Source organism: Chelonoidis abingdonii, chromosome 11 (genome assembly GCF_003597395.2).
Source record: "Chelonoidis abingdonii isolate Lonesome George chromosome 11, CheloAbing_2.0, whole genome shotgun sequence".
Classification (NCBI taxonomy): Eukaryota; Metazoa; Chordata; order Testudines; family Testudinidae; genus Chelonoidis; species Chelonoidis abingdonii.
Window position 1 is genome coordinate 13,530,722 of NC_133779.1, and position 21,384 is coordinate 13,552,105.

The following is a 21,384-nucleotide window of genomic DNA, read 5'->3' on the forward strand; positions in this document are numbered from 1 at the left end:
AAACTGAAGATTAGAAGCTTGAAGATAGAAAGATCCCTCTCATAGCTGAGAGCCAGACAAAAGACTCAGACCCAAACATTCGGTCCCTGAGCTTTGAAAAATCCGGTTTCCTGATTGGTCCTCTGCTCAGGTGTTTGGTTCCCTTTGTTAACCCTTTACAGGTGAAAAAAACATTAACCCTTAGCTATCTGTTTATGACAGCAGGCAGAGATCAGAAACATGAAGGGACCAGGGTCTGTCCCCTCCCACCAGGCTCAGCAGTTGCTCTTCTCTTGCAGGCGCTGGCGTGGTCACTGGGTGCAGCGTCACCCAGGGGAGCCCAGCTGTGAGAGCGAAGAGCCGCCGAGACACGCGAGCAGCCGTGGAGGGGCCAGCTGCTCTGGATTCGGGGGGCAGGGTAATAAACGGGCAGCTTTTTACCTGGGCTGGATGTACGTGACCAGTGAACGCCAGCCATACACCACCCCCACTCAACACTCCCTCACATAACATGCCTCCAGTGCCCCTGCCACCAACCTCCTACCCCATTCAGCCCAGCCACCACTCCTGACCCATCCCCGTCAGTTCCTGCCTGCCCAGCACTAGGCGAGGGGCACCTGCCTCCCCCCAGGAACAATGATGCATTCAGCTGCAGGGGGGCAGGGCTCCAGGATCCCCTGGAGGAGGGAGATGTGGGGAAGCCAGCAGCTGAGCGGGGGATCCCCATGGCCCTTCCTCTGCTCCAAGCCAGGGGGAGGCAACCGCATAGGACAGCTCCCCCTCAGCTCACCACAGAGGAGATAGGGGAGGGCCTCTGCCCCCCCCCCCCAATCTATGGGGCAAGAATTAGCCAGCAGGCACCTTGGATACAAATTTACAGCCTTTATTAAAGCCCCTCCCCCAGCCAGCCAGCAGATGGAGGCAGAAGGGCCTGAGCGCAGCCCCCACTGTCCCTGTGCACAGGATGGAGAGCTCTGTGCCAGGAGAGGGGGCCTCCCAACCTGTGCCCCCCAGATCCAGGCTTTAGTGGATGAGCCCAGCTGCCCGCATCCTATAAGCCCAGCCCCCCCACCCCACCAGCACAGACACACACACACACACACACATATATCCCTGGGCTGGTGCATCTTCCAATCTGCTTCTCCCCAGAGCCAGCCTCTCCCTCTCGGGGGGGGGGGGGGGGGAGGCGGTGAATCCAGCCTGCGCTGGCAGCTCCTGGGGGGTGACGGCCATTGCAGAAAAGACACCCCCACCTGTAGTGTACTTGAGCTGGAAGCTAAAGGGCTAAGAACCCCCCTCTCGCCCACAGAAATGATTCCCCTGCCCCCCAGAGAGCCGCAGCAGCCCCATAGTCAAACCTCCCCCCATTACCTTGGGGTGGGGACTTGCCTCCCCAAACTGGCAGGGACCCTCCACCCCACCATCTAGTCCCCCAACATAGGCAGAGGGGTGGGGGGAAAGGCAAAGTACCCAGAGAAGGGCAGAGGCAGCTGTCACAGCCCCTGGGGTGTTGAGAACAGAGGCCAGCGGTGGGTGGGGTGCCTGGGGGAGCACAGTGTGGGGAGGGAGGGGGGCAGCCTCAGCCCCTCAGTCCCGGCGCAGGTTCTTCAGCCGCTCCTCCAGGTCGGCGTCGGCATCCGCCAGCGCCGCAGAGGGCTCGGCCTTCTTCCCGGCCGTCACGCTGAGCGAGGCCCCAGTTGAGGGCAGGTCTGCGGGAAGAGGGGGGTCAGCCCGCCCAGAGCACCCCACAGCCCCCACTGAGCGAGGACCCCCGTCAAGGGCAGGAGGGCATGGAGGGGGGCCAGTCCACCCAGAGCACCCCACAACCCCCCAACTGAGCGAGGCCCCCGTCAAGGGCAGGTCTGTGCGGAGCGGGGGGTCAGCCCGCCCAGAGCACCTCACAGCCCCCACATCTCCCGCTGAGCGAGGACCTCCTTAAAGGGCAGGTCTGCGGGGAGGGGGGGGTCAGGACACCTGGAGCACCCCACAGTCCCCCACTGAGCGAGGCCGCCGCCAAGGGCAGGTCTGCGGGGAGAGGGGGGTCAGACTGCCCAGAGCCCCCCACAGCCCTCCACTGAGCGAGACCCCCATCAAGGGCAGGATGGCTGGGGGGGGGGGGGCAGTCCACCCAGAGCACCCGACAGCCCCCGCATCTCCCAGGCGCTGACAGGGGAGGCCTTTGCTGCCTGACCCCGCACTGCCCAGCCGCAGAGGGGACCTGGCTCCCAGCCCCCCGGGCCTGTGAGTGCCTCCTGCCAGAGCCCTTCCCCTTGACACCCGCAGTTGGGATACTCACTGGAGAGCTCATCCGTCAGGGTCAGGCCCAGCTCATCCAGCACCTGGGACACCACAGCATCGCTGGGGGGGCAGAGATGGGCAGGTGAGAGCAGGGACATAGCCAAGACCCCCCACACCCGGAGAGGAAAGAGCCATGTCCCCAGATAACCAGGCTGGAGAGGAGCCAGCACCCCACGCACCCAGCAGCCCAGGTCCCCACACACCTGGGGAAACGTGCCAGGACAATACGCTGGGTTTATCCCTGGAGCGGGCACCAGCTGGGTGAGCTCATCCCCACCCCAAGGGTGTCGCTTGGCCTGGGGAACCCCTCTTGGGGGCTCAGTCTGTCACCTGTCCTGCTGATAGGCCCTAGGGCTGGATGGGAGCTGGCACCCCGTAGGGGGGAAAAAGCCCCGTGTCCCATTCCCTGCCCCCTCACCCCACCGAGCCAGCCAGTCCCCCCAGCCCCATGGCCAGATGAGAACTGGCGCCCCCTAGAGAGGAAAGGCCCCAGGGTCCCATTCCCTACCCTTCTAAGCCAGCCAGATCCCCACTCTGGGGCTGGATGGGAGCAGGCAGCCACTAGCGGGGAAAAGGCCCAATGCCCCATTCTTCCCCCTCCACACCGAGCCAGCCAGTCGCCCCTGCCCTGCTCCCCGCACCTCTCCTCCTCGTCATCCTCATCCCCCATGGCATCATCGATGGCATCATTCATCATCTCCTCCTTCATGTCCATGATCTCCGACTGCTTCTCAAACTCCATCATGATCTTCTGGATCTGCGGCAGCTTCAGCTGGGGTAGGGGGAAGGGGAATATAAAGTCACTGCCTTGGGGAAATCAAGTGGACTGGCCCTACAGCGCCCCTTGCTGGGAGAGGCCAGGCTGAAGTAGCCAGGAGCCCCCACACCGTGGCCGGCACACTGCCCTGTTGCCCACAGTCCCCCTTGCTGGGAGAAGTGTGGCTGAAGTAGCCAGGGACCCCCATGCATGGGTCAGAACCTTGCCCGGCACCCCACAGCGCCCCCTGCTGGGAGAGGCCTGGCTGGAGTAGCCAGCTCCTCCCTAGCCAGCACTCCTGCCCCGCTGCCCAGCCCGGTTAGCAGAACCCCACGTACCTGTCTGTTCATGGTGGCCATGGCCTTGGTGACGCCCTTCATGGCCTGGGCCATGGAGTTGTTGGACTTGAGGGTCTGGATCTTGAGCGACACGGCCTGGATGTTTGCTCGCATCATGATGAATTTCTTGACGTAGCGCCGGGTTCGCACCAGGTCCTTGGCCATGATCTTCACCGCGTCCTGCCAGGGGGATAGGTTACTGCCGAGACCCCACACCCCCTCTCCCCATAGCCCTCATCCCCCCGATCTTCACTGCCTCCTGCCAGGGGGATAGGTTACTGCCAGAGACCCCACACCCCCTCTCCCCATAGCCCTCATCTCCCCTGCTCTTCACCGCCTCCTGCCAGGGGGATGGGTTACAGCCAGAGACCCCACACTCCCTCTCCCCACAGCCCTCATCCCCCCTGATCTTCACCACGTCCTGCCAGGGGGATGGGCTACTGCCAGAGACCCCACACCCCCTCTCCCTATAGCCCTCATCCCCCCTGATCTTCACCGCCTCCTGCCAGGGGGATGGGTTACAGCCAGAGACCCATGTTCCCTCTCCCCATAGCCTCATCCCCCCTGATCTTCACCGCATCCTGCTGGAGGGGGGGAAATGGGTTACAGACAGAGACCCCTCATCCCCTCTGCTCTTCACCGCCTCCTGCCGGGGGGGATGGGTTACAACCAGAGACCCCTCATTCCCCCATAGCCCTCATCCCCCCTGCTCTTCACTGCCTCCTGCCGGGGGGATGGGTTACTGCCAGAGACCACTCCCCCCATAGCCCTCATCCCCCCTGCTCTTCACCACCTCCTGCCAGGGGGATGGGTTACAGCCAAAGACCACACATTCCCTCTCCCCATAGCCCTCATACCCCCTGATCTTCACCGCGTCCTGCTGGGGGGAAGGGTTACAGCGAGGAACACTCCCACGTACCCTTCCTTCCCCACACTCTTCACTGTGGGTTACAGCTGGAGACACCCCTGTCCCCCATAACCTTCACCCCGTCATGAGGGGGGCAGGTTGGGCTCAAGCTGGAAATGCTCCCTCCTGGCCCTGCCCCTCGCTCACCATCTGCCCCTGTTTCGCCATCTTCTTGATGTCGGCGATGATCTTCTTCTCCTGGGTCTCCAGCTTCTGCCTCTCGCGGTCCATGTCCCGCATGGCCCGGTTCAGGGCTCGCTGGTTCTGCCGCAGCATCTCCTCTGGCGTCTTCCGGCGCCCGAACAGCAGGTCCATGCTGAGCGGGACAAGGGGCAGCCTGTGGCCATGGGGGACAGCAGCAGCTCAGGAACTTGCCAGGAAGGGGACAGCTAGGGGACCCCTGAGCAGCCCAGGCTGGGAGATGCAGGGAGTGAATCCTCTGAATCTGACAGAGTGGGGCAGACAGCTGGTCAGGGCTAGTCTCCACCCCCCACCCCAGGGGGCAGGGCAGCTCTACCCCTTGTGGGCTCAGATTTGGGTTCCCTGGACCCACGCTCTTCCCCGCAAAGCTGGCAGGGCCAGGCTGTCCCCCTCCAGGCCATGAAATGGTAACAAGGTAGGAGTATCTGTGGGGCTGGCTCCATCATCTACGGCTGCCTTGGGTGCACAGGTGGCTCCCTCCATCCCATTCCCCCCTCCTCCCACAGCACTTTTCAAGGTGCACCCCGCCAAAATCTCTGTGCATTTCCCACCAGCAGCCCAGCCTGTCCCGACACACCCAGGGCACTGCTGTGCTACTCCCGGGGTCAGGCCCAGCAGCTCTTGGGAGAGGGGCCAGACCCAACTCCAGGCTGCACATGCAATAGGGTGACCCCGCAAGGCAGGGCACAACCCCAGGCAGCCCCTGCTCCAGCCTGGGCAGGGGAGGCACAGTGAATGGGGCTGGCTGCCTCTAAGGGAGGAGAGGTGTCAGAGCAACAGGCAGCTCCGTTGGAGGGAGGGAACCTCCTGGACCTCACCCCAGGAAAAACCTCCCCTGCCATGCTCCATTCATGCACCTCCACAGACAGGACAACTCACTCTGCAGGAGCCAAGCCAGGCACACACCCCTCCCCATTGATTTGGGGCCACAGCTGATCCCAGCTGCTGGCAGCGCTGCCCCTGATAACCAAGGGGAAACACTACCCCCAACCCTGGGACGCGCTCAGGGCCAGCCAGCCAACACAGTACTCACTCAGGGGAGAAAGCAGTCTTGTTCCAGGGGGTGGCGGCTGGAAGAGGCAGGAAACGCTGGAGTCAGGTACGCACACACAGAGCGAGCTGCAGAGACAAGAGGGGAAGGTTAGTGGTGGTGGAAAGGTCTCGCTGAGGCCTGGGTTTGGGGCACTGCTCTGGCCGGACACACTGCCAGAGGGAATGGAATCCAGCGCCACTGCAAGAGACGGCACAGCCCTGGTGGCCTAGGAAGACTTATGCCCCCAAGACCCCCTGCTTCCGTCACAGTGCTCCAGACCCCAAGCCAGGCTGGAAAAAAAACAATAATTTTTGCTGAAATCAGATTTTTTTTTTAAATTTAAACCACAATGTTTTATTTTGTGTGTTAAAATATAATTATAATAAATAATACATTTTTTTTAAAACAAAATCTGAATTTAATACCAAGTATGTTAAGGCCTAAACTTATAATAATCTCTTCAAATGCTTAAATATAAAGTAAATATGCTGAATCCAAGAGCCTCTGCCAAAAATACTGCATTCAAGGTGGTTTTTCTACACAAAGAATTGGGGTGGGGGGGGAATACCGAACACCTGAGATCAAACTTTATAAATACAGCCCAATGGCTCGGTCAAAGTAATCATAGCATCATAGACTTCAAGGTCAGAAGGAACCATTGCAAGCCACAGAACCTCAGCCACCCTCCTGTAATATACCCCTAACCTCTGCCTGAGTTACTGGAGTCCTCAAGTCATGATTTAGAGATTTCAAGTTCCAGAGATTCCACCATATACACTAGTTTAACCCTGCAAGTGACCCATGCCCCATAGGAAGGCAAAAAATCCCTAGGGTCTCTGCCAATCTGGCCCCGGGGAAAATTCCTTCCCGACCCCAAATATGCCAATCAGTTAGACCCAGAGCATGTGCGCAAGAGCCACCAGCCAGACACCTGGGAAAGAATTTGCTGTAGTAACTCTCTACTCACGTACTGTCCCATCACCAGCCGTTGGAGATATTTGCTGCTAGCTATTTAGGAAAAAGAACAGGAGTACTTGTGGCACCCTAGAGACTAACATTTAAGCATAAGCTTTCGTGGGCTAGAACCCACTTCATCAGTCTTCTTTTTGCAGATACAGACTAACACAGCTGCTACTCTGAAACCAGCTATTTAAGAGACTCTCTCGTTTTCAAGAGAGGGAAGTAGGAACTTAAGCTCAGTCACTTTCACTTGGGGACATCTGAAAACTTCCCCCCAGGATGATTTGAAATAATCAGTTTAATTCACTGAGAACAATTAAACCCTCCGGTTAATAATGAATCATTTTGCTGTAAACATGAAAAGTGTTCTGATATGAGACATTTATGGATCTAAAGCATTTAGGATTGTTTTGGTTAATAAATGTACATTTTAGATGTTGTTTTGTGCAGGCAGTTAAAGTCCAGTTACTATCCAAATGCAGCTTGACACAAATCCTGAGTGAACAATTAATGCTCTAGGAGATAAGCAATTTGGCATTCGCTATTTGCTAACATAGTGAAAAAAGTCAATTAATTCATAAGAATTTGAGAGTATTAAGTACATAGTTACTTAAACAAACATATATAATTATAGGGAGCTCTCCCAGGCAGCACAAAGATGTCCCACTGCCGGCATCCAAGCTCTGTTATTAGCTGTAAACCGATCTGTGTAAACGGGTCTAGTGACCCCAACTGGGGTAGATGCATCTTTCTTTGGAAAATAACTGGCACCCAAAGAGAAAAGTTTATTAAAATAGATGGTTTTAATAGAGGCTTCACGTGCGGTGATTTCAGTTAATCCACCCAGCCCCTTCCCACAGCTGGGCCCTCTAGAGCCCTCCCCCCTCCNCCCCCCGCCCGCCGTCCCAGGGGCTCAGCCCCTCCCGCTCTGCCCCGCGGCCCCGGCCCGGACTCCCCCAGCGGGGCTCCCCGCTGCTTCCCCCCCCGCGCCCCACGGAAATGACGGAGGCGGAGACAACCCCCCCCGGGGTCTCACCCGCCGCCGCCGCCGCTCTCGGTCAGTCTGTTTCCTTCTCTCACTTCCGCCTTCGCCCTGATGACGTCACAGACACGTGAAGGGCGTGGCGTCAAGTGACGGTGTGGTGGGCGGAGCCCCGCAGGCACCACAGAAGTCACCCCCCCCCGGAAGTCACCATCGAGAGGAAGTGCAGAGCGACCCCCCCCTCCGGCAGAGCACAGAGAAGAGGGCTAGAGTGGCACCCCCGCGCTCCTCCCCTCCCCCGTCTCTCTAGCGCCCCGCCCCCAGCAGGAGAGACACGGGGGGCGGGGCGGAAGAGGGGGAAGGGAGCCGCTGCGGGAGCCAACTTTCTAACGGCAGAGAACTACGCTCTCTGCCCCGCCCCTTTCCCGAGGCCCCGCCCCCTCGGGCCATCTCCCAGGGATTGGGATGTGGGAGGGGTGCGGGCTCTGGCCGGAGCAGGGCGACCCAGCGCCCTGCTCTTGTGACCCGATATTGGGGGCTTTGTCTTACGTAGGCACCTATTACCCCCACCCCCCCGTCTGGTCACCCTAGCGGGGGTGCTGGAGCCAGGGCAGGGCCAGAAACGAGGGGCTCAGGGTGCAAGAGGTGGCTCCTGGCTGGGGCAGGGGATTGGGGTGCAGGAGCTGGTGAGGGCTCCAGGTGGCACTGACTTCAGGAAGCGGGGGCATGTCCCTCCAGGCCCCAGCTCCTAGGCAGAGGGGTAACCCCAGGGGTAGGCACACTGCCCCCTCAGCTCCTATTGGCCACAGCTCCCAGCCAATGGGAGCTGCAGAGCCTGCGCTCAGGGAGGCACCTGCAGGCAGGAGCAGCGAATGGGGCCCCTGTGGCCACCCCTACTTGTAGGAGCCAGAGGGACATGCCAGCCACGTCCCAGGAGCCCTGCTGCACCACCAGCTGGACTTTTAACTGCCCAGTCAGCAGTGCTGACCCGAGTCACCAGGGTCCCTTTCTGACTAGTTCCCGTTGAAAAGCGGACACCTTGCAATCCTAGGGTGGGGCAGAGGGAGGGGCTGGGTGTGAGTAGAGTGGGAGCAGGGAGAGGGGTGCAGAAGCTGGGGAGCATGGGGCAGGGAGCTGATAGAAGTCGGGGGGAGGGTGGGGCAGAGGGAGGGGCTGGATAGAGCAGAGGGGAAGAAGGGGCTGGTGGCAGGATGGGAGGAAAGCAAGGGCAGGGGATACACTGGAGAAGGCTAGGGTGGTTGGATTGGGCTACAGTCAGTCTGGGAGGCAGATTAAGTGGGGGTTGAAATGGGTCGAGGGGACAGGGAGAAGCAGCTCAATTGAGGAGGTTGTGTGGAAAGCAGGAGGCTGGTTGGGGCGGGCACTGAGTGAGAGGGAAGGGGACTGGCTGAGGCAGGACTATGGGTAGGGCTGGGAAGTAGGAGTCCAGTTGAGAAATTTGTGTGGGAAGCAGGGGAAGGGGACAAGCTGGGGTGAGGTGGGAAGGAGAAGCTCAGTTGAGAAGATTGTGTGGGAAGCAGGGGTTGGTAGTGGGGGGAAGGGGACAAGTTGGGGCAAGGCTATGGGTAGGTGGGGGCTATAGGAACCAAATGCTGTTATTGCAGGGACAGCGCTGAATCAAAATTAAGACACCCCCCCTCCCCAGGTTCCTCTCACCTCCTCATGATCATTGCACCTGCCCAAGGGGGGCTTGTAAACCCCCTTTCCTCTCCCAAGTGGTCCCTGGGCCATACCCACACTTGGGTCATCCCTTGGCCCTTCCCCCCACAGCCCCCTGAAGCATGGGGCTCCCTACCAGGTCCTGGCATCCCTCTGGGGCGGTCATACTCCCACTCACCCAATCTGGCCCCCAGCTGCTACCCAGCCTCATCCCAGGGCCCAGTGAGAGCAGCGGTCACCAGGGCTCTGGATCCATGGGGCTAGAAGCCGCTCTGGGCAGGGACTGGGCCTTCCTTGTGTCAGGACTGCACACACAAGCAGTACACCAGCCATAGCAATGCAAGGGCTGACCCCCATCTCCCCTGAGGCCTCCCAGGGGGGCGTGAGAGCCTGGGCTGGCCAGCGATGGGACGAGATGATCACAACCATCCCTTCCAACCTTAGCACCCCTGGAGCCCCAGCCCAGTGAGAAAAAGGGGACAAAGGGCTGCCCAGTCAAGGCAGGGGGAAATCACTTCATCTTCAAGCTGGGCTCCAGCACAAACAGCTCCCTGTGGGGAATAACAGGAGAGCAAAGCGACACTTCCCTGTTCCTGGGCAGCAAACTGCCCTCACAGCCCCCACCCCTCCATCTCATCCACCTGCCCTGCTCCATGCAGAACCGAGCCCCCCGCCACCATGACATGGGGACACAACATTTCACACTGCCTCAGGCCTGGCGACGAGGCCCAGCCTTGCCTGCCCCCCCCGTCCCAGCTTCTCAACAGCCTCCTTCTCACAGGGATCGCCACCCCAACCAAGGCACCCCCACAGTGCTGGTTCGACAAGGGGACGCGTCAGAGCTCAGTCCACACCCAGCCAGGGAGGAGCAAAGGCAGCCCTCCAGGGTACCTGGAAGGCGGGTCAGCAGCAGAGGGCAGGTGAAGGAGTTTAGATCGCAAACATCCCCCAACTACCACCCCCTTCATGCAGCTGGCTCCACCCTCTCCCCTCACACAGGGGCAGAGGACCCCACAGAAGCTGCTGCAGCACCCAGGCTGCAGGTTACATGCAGACAGAACTGGCTGCCGCAGGAACAGGCCACCCACCCACCCTACAGTTTCCTTCTGATGGGGAATTCTCCCTCCATGCTGAGCCCCAGCCAGCTCTGCAGCAGGGGAAGAGGCAGCTGCTGACTCAGCCAAAGGTTGGATGCCCATCCCCCACTTCCAGGCAGCTGGGCCCCCCTCTTGGCCACTTGATTCTCAACCTGGCACCACTGATCAGCCCTTCCCTTCCTAGCCAGGAGGGGGCAGCAGTTGCATTAGCCTATATTATGGCTTTACCCTGCCACCACTGCACATCTGCCCGCTAACAAGGCTTGGAGATTTCTAAGCCAGCCACAGAAGTGGGAAGAGAAGGAGGAGCTACCCTCTGTGCTGGGGAGCAGGAGGGGTCAACCCCCACTTCTTACCCACAAGCCACTTCAAACAGCACAGCAGGCCAGAGCCCTGGGGCCCATCCTGCTGCTGGGGCTAAGTCAACACTGTGCCTTCGTTGCCAAGAAGGCTAACGGCATTTGGGGCTGTATATGTAGGGGCATTGCCAGCAGATCGAGGGGCACGATCATTCCCCTCTATTCGACACTGGTGAGGCCTCATCTGGAGTACTGTGTCCACTTTTGGGCCCCACACTACAAGAAGGATGTGGAAAAATTGGAAAGAGTCCAGCAGAGGGCAACAAAAATGATTAGGGGGCTGGAACACATGACTTATGAGAAGCTGAGGGAACTGGGATTGTTTAGTCTGCAGAAGAGAAGAATGAGGGGGGATTTGATAGCTGCTTTCAACTACCTGAACGGGGGTTCTAAAGAGGATGGATCTAGACTGGTCTCAGTGGTAGCAGAACACGGAGCAATGGTCTCAAGTTGCAGTGGGGGAGGTCTAGGCTGGATATTGGGAAACACTGTTTTGCTAGGAGGGTGGTGAAGCACTGGAATGGGTTACTTAGGGAGGTGGTGGAATCTCCTTCCTTAGAGGTATTTAAGGTCAGGCTTGACAAAGCCCTGGCTGGGATGATTTAGTTGGGAATTTGTCCTGCTTTCGCAGGGGGTTGGACTAGCCGATCTCCTGAGGTCCCTTCCAACCCTGGTATTCTATGATTCTAAGCAAGGAGGGGAGGCTGGGGGTAGATATGGACTCCTGTGCCCCCTGCTGGGGCAGCTGGGAGGGCAGCCCATCGAGGAGAGACCCCTCGAGGAGGGGGCGGCGGAGCAATAAGGCACAGACAGGCCCTGGGCAGTGAAGTGCGCTAACATTCCCCTTTAATAACCCGACACGCTAGAGTACAGTGGCTTCATGGCCCCGGGGCTGGCAGGAGGCCCCAGCGTGGCAAAGAACCAGTTCATTGGGAGGGTGAGGCCTGGGGCAGAAGGGGGCGGGGTTCAAAAAGCCCAGGCCCCGCCTCCAGCCCAGTCCTATTGAATAATCAGCCTTCGCTTTGCTGTAAGTGGGGCACTTTGTTTTTAAAAACCAGACACAAGAGGGATGTAAAAGAGGAAGACGGGCCTGGCCCCCCCACAGCAGGACTGCATGCACCCCCGGCCTGCCCTACTCCCTTGCTGCAGCCCCCCGCCTAATAAATAGATGTGCTCTGCAAAGCCAGGGGGAGGAGCCAGTGCGCTCACGCTGGGCCACGGCTAGAGGGCGCTCTGCTCGGGGCATGAGCATGCTGGGAAACCAGCAGAAGAGCGACCAATAGGGAAGAGGGGGCTGTATGGGTGGGGCAGGGGATACAAACGTAAGCCCTGCCCCATCCCTCAGCAGCCACCTCCCCTCCAGCCAGGGGGCAGGAGTGGGGGGAAGGCTGCCAGGGGCAGAGGCCATGAGCAGCGAGGGGGGCCCTGCCAGTGCCAGGCTCCCATGCCCCCCGGTGGCTGAAGGCAGCAGTGTTGGCAGAGTCCCTCGTGGGAGGGGTGGGGGCGGCTGGTCAGTTCTATTTGAGGCAACGCTCGAAGTAGGTGGAGCCGATGTAGCCGCCCCGCATGGAGCGCTGCACGTTCTGCTCAAACAGGCGTCTGTTGTTCTGAAGGACCTCGGCAGCCTCTTTGTTCAGGGGGTCTTCGGGGTTTGGCTCCTGCAGACAGGGAGGAGACAGAGTTAGAGGCTGGCCATGACCCTGATCACCGCCCCCCCCCTAAGTCAGGGCTGCACCCCCCTGCCACGCACCAGCCCTACCGTCCTTCCCCAAGTTCAGCTGCAAAACAATCCTTAGTCTCACTTCTGTGGGCCCCTTGCTGCATCCCCCACTTCCAGTCACTTTAACCAAAGGAGACTCTGTGACCTAGTGGACCGAGCACTGAACAGGACACCTGGGTTCTAGTCCTGGTTCGCCACTGTCCCTGTCAGTGCCTCAGTTTCCCCACCTGTAAAATAGGGGCAGATACTGACAACCTTTGTCAAGCTCTAGATCAGAGCTAGCATAGCAACAGAAAGTTGTATCACCAACTACCCCGCTACAGTTAACACAGTACATCACATACAGCAGATGCCATTATAGTGGTATAAGACACCTTTATACCAGTATAACCGCAGCCAGGCTAAGGTCATACCACTGCAGGTGTGTGGGTAACACGTCACTACTCTAGCTGATGGAGTTACAGTGGCACAATCTCTGCATGTAGCCCAGGCCACAGTCAGCTCGTTTGAAATCCCTGCAGCGTTACCTCTAATTATGTTGTCAGAGATCGTTCAAGGTGAAGTGGGCACTTAACACACCTCTGCAGGCGTAGGACAAAGGAGGTTAGCGCGTCATCGGCTGCTGTAGTAAGCCATAAATCCAGTGTCTTTATTGACTTTTCATGTCTAACAAAGACACTCCTACAGCACACCCCAGTTGTCTCCTACCGCTCCAGGGTCTGCACGGGATATCAGGTAACAACTACAACCCATACTGGATGAGGATCACATCTAGAAAGAAATCTTTCCTGAAGCCCCTCCCCTGGTCTGCAAACAGCCCCTCACACCCATCAGAAGCAGGCTCCCCACCCACTCAAAGCAGCACCAGACCCTCTCAGAACAACTGATGCAAAACCTGCAGCTGTATCTTCACTGCTAGGAGGATAAATATTCCACACGCGCACCCGCCTGTCACAGAATCTCAGGGTTGGAAGGGACCTCAGCAGGTCATCTAGTCCAACCCCCTGCTCAAAGCAGGACCAATCCCCAGCTAAATCACAGAGATGAATGTAACAATTGAGTAAGGAAACTGATGAGCAAACAAATAGGATGCCTCCCGAGGCAAATAAGCCAAAAGGCTTAACACAGGGGCTCTTATTTGGGGTGGGGATGGGGAAGGAAAAAGGGACAAATGCATCCCCCAGCTAAGAAGTTGCCGAACAGAAGATGTGGGGTTGGGGGGCGGGGAGAGATTGCCTGGCTTTTCCACAACTCCAGCACAGTACTGAGGTAAGATCGGTCCAGCGGGCGACATCAGACTGCAAGAGATGGTGACAGTGGGCCCCTCTCCCCTTCGCCCACGTCCTTTTCCTCTAGACAGACCTGAGTAATTGCATTAGACAAAACCCGGGGGGGGGGGGGGGGGGGGATTTCACCCCAACCCTCCCAGCAGCAGGAACAGACATGATGGACTTGCGGGGGGCCAGCAGCAGGGCCGTGGGGTCAGTCGGGCCCTGGCTTGATATTCCCCCCTTCCCCTGTGCTGCCTTCCTGGCCCCCCTCGCTCCGCACCAGGAGGAGCTGATTACCCAGCCCCCCTCAACTCCACCCCTCACCAGGCAGAGCTGGCTGATCTCCTAGCAGGAGAGGAAGCCGGGGATGCTCTTGATGGCCACAATGGGCAGCCCCACTAGTGTGCTCCTCTGAGGGAGCTGCTCCAAGGGCACCAGGCCCTCCTGGAGCTGGGGGTCCGGGGATGGGGAGAGGCCCCCCCCGAGCCCATGGTGCCTCCTTCCCCTCTGACAGGAGCCGTTCCTCCGCCACCGCCGCCATCTTGGGCCCTGTCCCATGGATTGTACACACGCCTATCATATGTGGTGTACCTCATCCAGTGCACTACATGCCCAAACAACAACTACATGGGCAAAACAGGACAATCACTACGATTGCTAATGGACTCGCACAGAAAAACAGTGAGAGACAAGACCACCCTTATCTCTGAGCAAACACTTTTCACACAGCGATCACTCTGTATCTACAAAAACAACAAGGAGTCCGGTGGCACCTTAAAGACTAACAGATTTATTTGGACATAAGCTGTCCTGGGTAAAAAAAAACCTCACTTCTTCAGATGCAACTGAAACCCACAAAAGCTTATGTCCAAATAAATCTGTTAGTCTTTAAGGTGCCACCGGATTCCTTGTTGTTTTTGTAGATACAGACTAACATGGCTACCCCTGATACTTGACTCTGTATCTGGCCTCTCGGTTCTCATCCTCTAAGGAAACCTCTGCAACACCTCCAAAAGATGAGCCTGGGAGCTTAAATTCATAACTCTGCTAGACACGAAAATTCATGGACTCAAAGACACTGGATTTATGGCTCATTATAACCATCCGTTACCCATTAACCCACCTTTTCGGTCCTATAACTGCAGAGGTGTTAATAGACTACTTCACTATGAATGGCTCCCTCATTAATTCCTTAAACATATGTTAATTCCTTATGCTAAACTATCTGTTCCACCTTGTATTAAGCTGTTACACCTGAGAACCTTTCCCAGATCTGAAGAAGAGCTCTGTGTACGCTCGCAAGTGATCAGAATCATAGAATATCAGGGTTGGAAGGGACCTCAGAAGGTCAACTAGTCCAACCCCCTGCTCAAAGCAGGACCAATCCCCAGAAAATTTTTACCCCCATTCCCTAAATGGCCCCCTCAAGGATTGAACTCACAACCCTGGATTTAGCAGGCCAATTGTCTCTCTCACAGAAAAGTGGGTGCAATAAAACAATGGTTCTCAACGAGGGGTACGGGCACCCCGGAGGTACACAGAGGTCTTCTGAGGGTACATCAACTCATCTAGATATTTGCCTAGTTTTACAACACGCTACATAAAAAGCGCCAGCAAAGTCAGTACAAACTAAAATTTCATAAAATGACTTGTTTATATTTCTCTATATACTATACACTGAAATGTAACTACAATATTTATATCCCAATTGATTTATTTTACTATGTGGTAAAAATGAAAATGAAGCAATTTGTCATACTATTGGCTGTGACACTTATATTTTTAGGTCTGTTTTTGTACGCAAGTCATTTTTAAGTGAGGCAAAACTTGGGGTACTCAAGACAAATCAGACTGCTGAAAGGGGCACAGTTGTCTGGAAAGGTTGAAAGCCACTGCAATAAAAGTTATTACCTCACCTGCCTTGTGTCTCTGATAGCTTGGACAAACTCGGCTACCACAACATGGCAAACAACCCATAGTTATGTCAAATATTCAAGATCCATTTAACTCCAATGCCTGAAGACCATTTTGGAGAAAGGACAGCACTATTAAAACATCTGCACTCCCATAGAAGAAACATCCCAAAATCTTCTCATAGATTCTCCAACCTACACCAGGAAAGCCCAGATCTGACATTCCCAACTTTAAGGTAGAAAAAACATGGAGAAAATCTCAAAAACTCACTGTAAATATGTGAGAGGAGACAAGCCTCATTTCTGGTTTTTAAACCCCTTTATGGGTCACTTTGAAAGAGAAAGGCTCACACCCGGAATCAGGCTCCAAACAGCTGCTAAGGCCGAGGGGGTGCTGGGTTTGACTCACTGTGGTGCAGATTCAGAACCAAGGCCAAGCTCAGGGAAGGCTGGAGGCTGTTCCCATGGACCTCCTCCCCCAAACCATCACACTGTGAAAAGACTAGATTCCAGCGCACACTCTAAAAGGTTCTAATCTAGCAGGGAAAAGCAGAACAAGAAGGTTTGGAAGCTGAGGCCAGGCAAATTCCAATTAGAGATAAAGGCACAAAACTTTAACAGTGTGAGGGCCATTAACCACTGGAACCAACTACCAAGGGACGCGATGGATTCTCTGTCTCCTGATGGCTTTAGATCCAGACCAGATCCCATTCCTGGGAGATGCTTTAGCCAAACTCAAGTTATTGGGCTCAGTGCAGCAGTGAGAGGATGGAATTTAGCATCTCAGTAGGATCACATTGTAATTGGCAAGTGTCAGTAAACGTCACTGTCACTGCGCATCCACCAACCAATGAAAACATTTCCACTGAGCATCAAAAATTACAGAAGGCAAAGAAAGAAAAACGTTGCTTAAGAACTCACTGGAGTTTGATTTCAGGCTATTTACTTTGTATCATTTGACATACGTGACAACTAGGTTTTAACAGTGATAAAACTAACTTCAAATCTCAGCATCTAAGGTCACTACATAATTGTTCGTCTCTCCTCCAATCATTTTCTACACGTGTGAAAATTGTAAACAATGGAAATGGGGGAGAAACGCTTAAACCCCGTCATTTCGGAAAAGCGTAAACATTTAAATGGATAAAAAATTGAAAAAATGCGTAAAAGAAAAACAATAAGATCCATCAAAATTACAAAAAACGAACAATCGAGGTCTGCCAAACCTCGCTGTATGGGAGGTCAGCCCAGATCTAATGGTCTCTTCCTGGTCTTAAACTCAAAGAGAAGCATCCATTTCTTTTTAAGGAAGTTAGAGGGTGTCTTTACAAGCTAGCATGTCACGGGACTTTCATCCTGGGGCCTGCTCGGAATGCACGCAACAGGGCAGAGTTCAGATCTAATCCCTTTGCACTCTGCAGGGCACTGGAAATTGTGCCATTACTGTTGATTAAAGGGCCAGGATGGCCCAATGGTTATAGAACTTGGGAGCTGCATCATCTCTTCCCTGTGCTGTCACTGCCCCTGTGTGACCAGTCACCTCCGTGCCTCACTGCCCCATCTATACAATGGGTTTAACGGCCCGACCTTGCCCCACAAGGCTGCTGAGGATAAATCCACGGAAGATTGTGAGCCGCCCAACTACCACAGTGATGGGGGGAGAGAGGAGGAATAGACGGGAATGTGTGTACTGATTTCCACCTGCAAGATGTATTTTAACGTTACATTGGAGTCCACTGATTCTGCCCCTGGGGATTTTAATCGACTGTAGAACTGCCTCAAGAAAGAGACAGATAAGGGGCTGTGGGGAGAAGCACATTTGCTGAACGCGTCTGCTCAAGAGAATGGCAGCGAAATATTTCATGATGCTACTATTTAAAGCTGCCTGTCATTAGGGTTCAGGGTTAACAGTTCACCAAACTCACCCATTTCAGGCTGCTAGCAGATGCTGCTCAGCCCGTTACCCCCTGTCCCCTTTCGGGTGGCTCTCTGCACCCATCAGGTTGACCAGAGTCTTTAGGGGAGGCTCCAGGACCCCCCAAAGGCTCCATCAATTGTGTCAGAGTCAGTCCAAGGCACCAGGGACACAGCAGCTGAGCCAAAGGAGAGACCCTGCATCCCAATGGTGCGTGATGGGCTCTTGGCAGGCTGCCCCAGGCTGGATGGCAGCTCCGCCCCCCAAGGACACAGCAACCAGTCACGCCCGCAGGAAGAGCCACAGGGCGCCCAGCCTGCGCCAGGGCGAGGGAGCCCTGGGCAGAGCTGAGCAGAGCACCAGGGACCTGAAGAGATGGAAACAAACAGGAGAGCCGGCCCCGGGGCCTTGCCAGGCAACAGGCCACGCGGACCGGAGTATGGCACTGCAGACAGCTCAGCACACAGCTACGCCAACACCCCCGCCCCCCAGCCCTGGCACAGAGTAATCTGCCAGTGCCTCCCTCGGCTCTGAGGGGACTGCCCCCCACACACACCATAGCCTGCACAGAGACCCTAGGAAGAAATCACCCCACACCACCACTCCCCCAAACTGCAAGGGGACAGAGATCAGCACCCCACGACCAGCCCCCAAACACACTGCAGGAAGAAACCACGCCCCTTCCCAGCCCTGCTGAAATGCCAGGGCTACCTCCACCCTGAACAGTGCAGGGGACACCAAGTCCCTCCTGCCCCACAGCCCCCACAACATGTCCTCCTCCTCCCGCCCATGGTGCAGGTGAAACATTCCCCCCCTCCAGTACTCACCAAGAAGAGGTACTGCAGACCATAAATTATAGAGTTTATTGTTAGTACGGGTTTCCAGTCCTCTCTGTGGGGCAGAAAAGAGCTGTAAGCGAGGACCCTGTGGCCAAGCCCAGGAGAGGGGCGACACCACACTTGGATGGCAGGGGATCATCCCAAGTTCTGACTGGAGAGGAGAGCCAGACAGGTGGCATGGGGCGGGGGGAAGGTGGTTTTGGGGTGGGGATCACATCAGAATCTGACTAAGGGGGTGGGGACCATGGGAGAAGGGGTTGCCCCAAGACCTGTATGTAAGGAGAAGGGCAGTGCTGCTGGAGGGGAATCCTCCATCTCTCTCTCCCCGCCCCGCTCCCTGTGTGCAGGCCACGGGGGATCCCCCATATCCCTCCCCACTGGCTCCATGGGAGTGGGCCACAGGGGATTCCCCCCATGATTCCGTATGATTGAAAACGACCATTTGTAGCAGTTGCTACCACAGTTACACAATTGCAATAAATCTTATACCAAGTCTATCATGTGAGGTGTCAATGGAAAAGTCAAATACAATTATCCTGGTTAAATCCACAGATCACCAGGGTATCTGAAGGTGTGAAGACTGGCTAGTTATCTGTATCCCACATGCGTTTGTCCTTCGGGTAACACCCACAAGGTAGTTAACATTCAGTTTCCCCAGCCCATTGTGAATGGACTACTCAGAAGAACCAACTCTTTTCCGAAGGACACCTCAGAGCGCAAGGAGCCAGTGGCCACCCCTGTGATTCAGTAAAACATGTAAGGGCAAGTGATGTGGACATGTGATCTCAGACTCTATCTTTGTCCATACACACAGGCTGTAGGCTTTGTTTGGGACGATGATTTTCCATACACATGGCAGAGGATATAAAAGGCACCTGAGACATCTCCAGTTTGCCTCTTTCCTCTAAAACAGAGGTGGGTAAACTACAGCCCCCAGGGCCACATCCAGCCCGTGGGATCGTCCTGCCCAGCCCTTGAGCTCCCGGCCGGGGAGACTAGCCCCCAGCCCCTCCCCTGCTGTCCTCCCTCCCCCACAGCCTCACCTCACCACACCACACTGCCAGTGCCCTGGCCCGCTGCTCCTGGGTGGCTCTCTCTGGCTGGGAAGCAGGGTTGCAAGCTCCTGCCGCTCTGAGCAGCATGGGAAGGGGACGGGGAGGAGTTGGATAAGGGACAGGAAGTCTCAGGGGGCAGTCAGGGGACAGGGGCCGGTTGGGTGGGGCAGAGGTTCGGGGGGGGGAGGTGTGGGAGATCAGAGGACGGGGTGGTTGGATAGGCGTGGGAGTCCCAGGGGGCCTGTCTGGGGGCAGGGGTGTGAATAGGGGGGCAGGAAGCAAGCGGGGTTGGATGGGGGGGGGGTCCCAGGAAGGGGCAGTCAGGGGACAAGGAGCAGCGGGGGTTGGATGGGTCAGGAGTTCTGAGGGGGGCAGTCACAAGGCAAGAAGTGGGAGGGGGTGGATGGGGGCAGGCTGTTTGTGGGGGGAACAGCCTTCCCTACCCAGCCCTCCGTACAGTTTTGCAACCCAATGTGGCCCTCAGGCCAAAAAATGTGCTCTCCTCTGCTCTAAGAGAAGCATTTTGAACAACGGACTGAGGACCATCCAATCTTTTGGAAGTTACCTGAGAGACTTTACAAGCCATCCGGCTATTCCATGCTGCTACAAGCCTGACGTAAGGACTTCACAATCATTTGTATGTATATGATCTTTTAACCATTTATAACTATTCTATTAATACAGTCTCAGTTAGTTTACTAAGGCTTGGCTGACAGAGTGATAGCCGGGTAAGATCTGAGATACATTCTGACCCGGCGGAAGCATCTGATCCTCTGGGACTGGTGGAACCTCACACAGGGTGAATTGGGTTTTCAGTAACCTCTCACTATGTCAGACCAGTTTGCTGGGATGGGAACCACTGGCTGGAACGCCTATCAGAGGGCTGTGCTTGGCTTCTTATTAACCGGTGTGGTATTGCAGCTCATTTGTACTGGTTTGGTGAATCTAACTGTAGTTAAAACCACCAATTTTTGGCGTGTGCCTGCCCTGTTTCTTGCAGTCTGCTCTGAGTGTGCATTCTCAGCGAGGTCGATTCTTGGCACCAGGTCACACCCCATATCTCCCCCACCCCAATCTGTGTAGGTGGGGCAGGGAAGGATCCTGATGCTGGAGAGGGGCCGCCCTCCTCCCCGATCTGCGTGGGTGGGGCAATCCCCCAGACCAGCCTGGGGGTAGCAGTGATAGAGTGGGGCGGCTGGGTGCACTCCCTACCTGAGGATATTTAGGCAGACATTGCCCTCTAGGTCTATGTTGGGGTGGTACACCATGGTCTCACACTTCACCTTGGGAGGGTCATGAGGGTAGCCTTGGCCTACCTGCAGACAGAGAGAGATAGGAGAGTCATTCCCAAGGCCCCCCCATGGCAGAGCAGCTGGGCCCAGACTCCCTGAACCCACCAACTCACAGGAGCTCTGGAATCCCCCCACACCCGTAGTGCTGCTCCCTCCGCTGCAGGAAGGCACAAGTGGCCCGGACTCTTGGGTCCTCTTGCCAGCTCTGGGGGACTGTGGGCGTGTCCCCAGTTTCCTGAGCAGACACAGCACCTTCCTCCCTCCCAGGAGAGGGGACACCAGATTCGTGGGGCCGACACTCCCTCCTTGGCTCATACACAGCACAAAGAGAGTCCAACATGGGGAAGCCCCAAGGGCCCCCCTTTGCCCCTCAGCCAGGCAAGGCTCCTATGCAAATCAAGCTCCACCCCAGAGGCGGGGAAGGGACTTACCTTAAAACTGAAGACAAACTTCCCCCCTTTATAGAAACCCTGAAAGAGAAAAGACCTTCAGCGAGGGAGGATCCTCATGGGGGGCCCCCAGCACCCCAAGGGGCCTGGACTCAGCCCAGCCCCATGGATCCAAGTGCAGGGTAACAGAGATGCAGCAGGTAGGGGCTCTGATCACACTCCCTCCACGTGCCATTCAGCTCAGCTGGCATTATGGGGCCTGATCCAGGGTGGGGTTGAGGGGCACTGGCAGCTCTGTGGTGGGCAAGTTGGGATAGCAGTGGGGGGGGATAGTCAGGATTGAGGGGCACCGGCAGGGCTGTGGTGGACAAGCTGAGATAGCGGGGGGGGGGGGGGGGG

At 56.4% G+C, this 21,384-nt stretch overlaps 2 protein-coding genes across 2 annotated transcripts in view; both read right to left on the minus strand.

Annotated features, from left to right (window-relative positions):
- Positions 1-846: 846 nt before the first annotated feature.
- CHMP2A (charged multivesicular body protein 2A) lies at positions 847-7,600 on the minus strand. Its single transcript, XM_032772002.2, has 7 exons — positions 7,510-7,600; positions 5,514-5,599; positions 4,427-4,616; positions 3,373-3,552; positions 2,919-3,049; positions 2,276-2,337; positions 847-1,688 (listed from the first exon to the last, which is right to left on the minus strand). The coding sequence occupies exons 3-7, from the start codon at positions 4,592-4,594 to the stop codon at positions 1,567-1,569; spliced, it is 663 nt and encodes a 220-aa protein (XP_032627893.1). The 5' UTR covers positions 4,595-4,616; positions 5,514-5,599; positions 7,510-7,600; the 3' UTR covers positions 847-1,566.
- A 3,815-nt stretch (positions 7,601-11,415) lies between these two features.
- Positions 11,416-21,384, minus strand: part of UBE2M (ubiquitin conjugating enzyme E2 M) — a 10,939-nt gene continuing 970 nt past the window's right edge. The window contains exons 2-5 of the mRNA XM_075070715.1: positions 21,028-21,066; positions 20,517-20,620; positions 18,238-18,301; positions 11,416-12,249 (exon numbers count right to left, since the gene is read on the minus strand). Of these exons, the coding sequence (XP_074926816.1) occupies positions 12,109-12,249; positions 18,238-18,301; positions 20,517-20,620; positions 21,028-21,066 (348 nt within the window). The 3' untranslated portion in view covers positions 11,416-12,108. The remainder of the gene's footprint in view (positions 12,250-18,237; positions 18,302-20,516; positions 20,621-21,027; positions 21,067-21,384) is intronic.

What these genes read in the sequence shown, in the direction of transcription:
- CHMP2A (XM_032772002.2), bottom strand. Translation starts at nt 4,594, where the DNA reads ATGGACCTGCTGTTCGGGCGCCGGAAGACGCCAGAGGAGATGCTGCGG. An exon ending in TGGCGAAACAGGGGCAGATG is followed by an intron (nt 3,553 to 4,426) that starts GTGAGCGAGGGG and finishes TCCCCCTGGCAG; the next exon opens with GACGCGGTGAAGATCATGGC. An exon ending in GAGGATGACGAGGAGGAGAG is followed by an intron (nt 2,338 to 2,918) that starts GTGCGGGGAGCA and finishes CTGCCCCCCCAG; the next exon opens with CGATGCTGTGGTGTCCCAGG.